General features: G+C 31.2%; 2 protein-coding genes across 2 annotated transcripts in view; both read left to right on the top strand.

The window, feature by feature from the left end:
• Positions 1-2,897, top strand: part of LOC106474042 (CAP-Gly domain-containing linker protein 1-like) — a gene marked incomplete at its 3' end in the record, with an annotated part of 4,272 nt that extends 1,375 nt beyond the window's left edge. Inside the window, exons 2-4 of the mRNA XM_013934726.1 lie at positions 675-724; positions 1,526-1,638; positions 2,701-2,897. Of these exons, the coding sequence (XP_013790180.1) occupies positions 675-724; positions 1,526-1,638; positions 2,701-2,897 (360 nt within the window). The remainder of the gene's footprint in view (positions 1-674; positions 725-1,525; positions 1,639-2,700) is intronic.
• LOC106474043 (CAP-Gly domain-containing linker protein 1-like) overlaps positions 1-3,102 on the top strand; it is a 29,620-nt gene extending 26,518 nt beyond the window's left edge. The window contains exons 8-10 of the mRNA XM_013934727.2: positions 675-724; positions 1,526-1,638; positions 2,701-3,102. The gene's annotated coding sequence lies outside the window, so the exon portion shown is untranslated. The remainder of the gene's footprint in view (positions 1-674; positions 725-1,525; positions 1,639-2,700) is intronic.
• Positions 3,103-4,994: the final 1,892 nt, after the last annotated feature.

Below are 4,994 nucleotides of genomic sequence, written 5' to 3'. Positions count from 1 at the left end.
ATCCAATCCTAGTTAGTAGAGGATTCTTAGTTCTGTTAAGAATGATAGATAATCTTATCCATCTAATCCTAGTTAGTAGAGGATTCTTAGTTCCGTTAAGAATGATAGATAATCTTATCCATCCAATCCTAGTTAGTAGAGGATTGTTAGTTCCATTAGGAATGATAGATAATCTTATCCATCCAATCCCAGTTAGTAGAGGATTCTTAATGTTTTCGTTATGTGTCGCATATATAAAGCTTCTCATAGTTGTTAATAAGCACTATAAACTGCTTTTGAATGTGGTACTTTTTTTTCAACAATAACTGGATTACTACAAAGTGCTTCTGAAGGCACTGGTTTTGAGTATTTGGTTGTAGTTCGGAGACGTGGTTTTGTATTTTTTCAAAGTTATGATCATTATTACATTGGATACTCAAGATTTTTGATACACTAGTGACTTCGTTACTTACTAATTTCTAGAGTTCATGCATAGTGAATGTGATTGATATATACGAACCTATAACACTAAGAAGGAAATCTGTTGAGTGTCACTATTTTGGAATTTTCCACGACTAATTACACAAGTTTTTCGAAATATACTAATTTTTTTCTTATAATTTATGTGGTAGCTTAAACACTTACTGATTCAAAATCCATTCTGGAAAAAATTAAATATTTATTCAATGTTGCAGGATCAGAATCTAAGAAAATCCAAGAAGATAAAGAAGCTTTGGAAGTACAGGTAAAAAATAAAAATAAGATAATTCCCTGGTGTCTTGATGGGATTCACCAAAGCTTATTGTGTTTAGTTTGTTGTTTTTTTTGTCACAGTCCAGTGTATATTTCACAAGAACTGTCCAGAGTACAGTTTCAGAGTGGAAATGAAAGACGTTCAGGTAATCTTGGTTCTTATGTTTTGGGTATAACTCTTGTATAATAGTTCTATACAAACACACAACTCAAGAATACAGCAAATGAAATGCCAATACTACCTAATTATTCATTGAAATTATAAATAATTAAAATTAACTAATCAACTCTTGTTCGATTAAAACCTTTAATAATCTACACAATATTGTATCACTGAAGGTAAACATAAACTTACATTGAAATTTATTATTGAAACTATTCTCTTGTAGTCGTTAAAAACAAGTATTCTAAACACTCTCACTTCATGTCAGTGAAAGTTAATAAGTTCTTACGTTGAAATTTATCATTCAAACTATCTTCTTGTAATTGTTAAAGTATTTGAACTCTCCTTTATCTCAATATATTAAACACTCCTGTATGCCTTCATAAAAACAGCAAGAGATGATCCTCTGTTGTTCTTTAACAGGCTACCAAATAAAGATTAGCTGAAGGAAACGAAAAAAAAAAACTGTATAAATTGCCATTTTGATCAACATTTTAATACAGCTTATTATAGTCTTAAGTACTAAAATTTCAACTACTTGTTACAGTAATATAGCTATATCTTATACAGTTAGTATTTGAATTTTTTTGAGCATGTCATCTCTTAATTTTTAACCTCTGGTGCTTACAGATAGAGTTTTTGAACTCTGTGATTGTGGACGTGCAAAGGAAGAATGATGAATTAAAATCCAAATTAAAGATCCTAGAAACTGGAGAAATTCAGGATGATGGAGATCTGAATTTGTAAGTATGGTATTTTGACAACTCTCTACACCAATCATTAGGAACATAAACAAAATTGTACTTTGTCTTAAAAGAGAACATAGTTCTTTCATTCTGTGGGTTCCTTTAAGTTTTCTGGGGAAAATAAGTCCAGTTTGTATAAAGATAACAAATTAGTTTATTTCGTCCTTAACATTTCTAAAAGCTTGTACACTTTTGTAACATTTAAACCTATGTTTACCTATGAGGTTCAAAAGGAAATACCTCGCTAATGTACTATAACTAACTTAAGAAAATAAACTTACTGGTACAATTTCATATCTAATCAATCAAGTAACAGAATCAATGAATAGCTGATGTTGATCCAAATACTTTACTGGACTAAACTGACTCAATATTCATTCACTACTTACCACTAACTGAGAGCAGAATAATCACTGACTTAATGCTTCACTTACTAGATTTTTTGTGACATCAAATTTAGGACTTTCTAGGCCTATGCTGTGAACTTGCTTGATCTCAGTGCCATATGCTTTCTAGCTAACATAAGAATTAAACAATTGAAACTGTAGTTTGCAACAATATTATTATGATGTGTTCTAGTGTGTTCTTTCAGATCAGTGTTTCCCAACCTGTGGTTCATGAACCCTGAAGGGATTTAAGAGATAATTCTGAGGGGTTTGGGGCTTAACTACAAACAAACAAACTCGTAATCTGTGGGTTTGACTCCCATCACCAAATATGCTCATCCATTCAGCCATGAAAGGGTTATAATGTGACAGTCAATCCTACTATTTGATTTAAGTAGTCAAAGAGGTAGCGGTGGGTGCTGTTGATTAGCCGCCTTCTCTCTGGTATATCATTAGGAATGATTAGCACAGGCAAGTCCTCAATTATCTTTCCAGAAACTTCAACAAACACACACAAATCCATCTTCATGAAGAGTCTAAAACTTAAAAGATCAAACCTTTGATTGAACTATGTTGAATTACTTGTTACAGATTTTATACAATTCTTGAAACGTTTGTTTAATTGCTGTGCTGTTTAATAGAATTTGCCAATTTCTTATTTTATTGACAATAGAAATGGAATCAAAGCAGTAATCCCTCCACGGTTATTTTGTGACATCTGCGACATCTTTGATCTCCACGACACAGAAGACTGCCCTCAGCAAGTTATGGAAGAGGTTTCACACTCACAACACCACGGTGAAAGACACCAGGAACGGCCATACTGTGAGAACTGTGAAGTGTTCGGACACTGGCAAAGAGAATGTGACAGTAATGAAACTTTTTAGCTCGGAAATCAATAAATCTTGCTGGTCACAAAACCTATTTCATGTTTTATGTTAATAAATTTTGCCACCCTTTTATTTGTAACTGCAAGGTTGTGATGTGTTTTTTGTAATTAAAACAAGACAATTGTGATAAAGCTGTCGTATATACATTTGATATAATAAATCAAAAATAATGTTTCAGAGGTTAATATTATTTTGTGTAGTGTATCAAAAAGAATCTAAAAGGAGTCCATACCAGAATATAAGTTTAATGTAGGACCTAGCACTAATTCTTAATTCTTTAATCTTATGTTAATTAATGAAATGAATATATCATCATTGTTTTAAAAACACCAATAACAAGGGATACACCATTCCAAGTTTCATTAATAGTATAGCCTAATTATTGCTTATTTTAGAACATTAAAAACTGAGTAACAGTCTTGTACTTTTACTTTTACATGTATATATATTTTTCTCTGAAAAAAGGGGAAGTCTTGACTCTCCTGTATCCACCTTTCTGTTTCGAAACTCTACTTATTTTGATTTTTTTTTTCTTGCTGTGGATTATCAAAGCAACTGTTGTTTGTCAGAACATACTTCCAAGTTGGCAAAGATGTGGAAAATTTTGTATGAACACTTAGTGTTTTACATGGAATGTTTCTGGTTTCACTAGTTCAGTCTTGTCTGATATCCCTTTTTTTGTGGAATTAAAAATGTATAGTCACTAATCTTACGGTTAAAAAATACTGTAAGATCAAATTAACATTTGCTTGACATTTTCTATTAAGGTAAAGTCTATAGTTTGATATAAAACATCATTCTGACTGAACAGAATAATAGTCCTTAACTGAATTATGTATATAAGCAGTCAACTCAAAGTACCTGTCACTTAAGAGATGTCAAAATCGAAACAGTGACCTAATAATATACGAACTGTGACTGGGTTTGACACTAAAGTCAAAGGAATATATAAGAAATCTTCATTAGATTTTGTAATTTATATTTAACAGGAACTGTTTGTGTAATTCATATATTTTGTATATTATAACACAAATGGATTTGCTCAAAAAACGTAGGTTTTTTTCAAAATTTGAATACAGTGATTGCCAAAAATGGCTGACATTTTTGCTCAAGTTATTGTGTAATAAGAAAAATATTCATAATGATTGAAAGAAAAGTATGATAATAAAAGTCTGGCAACTACAAACAGTCTGTAAAAAAAGTAAAAACTGGCACAATTATTTCTCAATCTTAAGCCTTACCAAATATTTTTTAAATGATATGCTTCACTTAGTGTTCTAGTGTTTTAAATATATAAATTTTGTAAGTTGTGAAGTGATTAATGCTGTAAAAGTTTGAGAATAAAATTCAAAGTCTTGTACAATGAGTACATGATATATTAAATAAGTTTCTGATCCTTTATTCTAGTACAAGTAAACCTATAAACTCGTAGAAAATAAAATGTGGAATAAGCAAACTACAGTGACAAGTCAATTTTAACGTAACTGTCGTAATGATCAATTTTATTATGGATGTAATAATAACTTCTGATTGGAGTAAGCTACATACTAATGTAGACATTAACCTGGCTGTCAGTATAGTTAATTAAATATAATTATGTATCTCTTATAAAGGTGAGAAAGCATCATTTCATTAGTTGGATACAGTATTTTTACCCATAAACGCTATAATATCTCATGAGGCGTACAGAGCTTAAGGGATTCAGGTTAGTCTTAAATACATATACAAAGCTAACAATGCACTCTTAGTCAATTGGTTAATACTACAAAATTGTTACCTCTTGGTTTAGTGGCTAATACTACAAAATTGTCATCTCTTGGTTCAGTGGCTAATACTACAAAACTGTCATCTCTTGGTTCAGTGGATAATACTACAAAATTGTTACCTCTTGGTTCAGTGGCTAATACCACAAAATTGTACATCTCTTGGTTCAGTGGCTAATACCACAAAATTGTCATCTCTTGGTTCAGTGGCTAATACTACAAAATTGTCATCTCTTGGTTCAGTGGCTAATACTACAAAATTGTCATCTCTTGGTTCAGTGGCTAATACTACAAAATTGTCATCTCTTGGTTCA

This window comes from Limulus polyphemus, unplaced genomic scaffold (genome assembly GCF_000517525.1).
Source record: "Limulus polyphemus unplaced genomic scaffold, Limulus_polyphemus-2.1.2 Scaffold6752, whole genome shotgun sequence".
Lineage (NCBI taxonomy): Eukaryota > Metazoa > Arthropoda > Merostomata > Xiphosura > Limulidae > Limulus > Limulus polyphemus.
The sequence above is the reverse complement of the archived record's forward strand: the minus strand, read 5'-3'. Positions and strand labels throughout refer to the sequence as shown.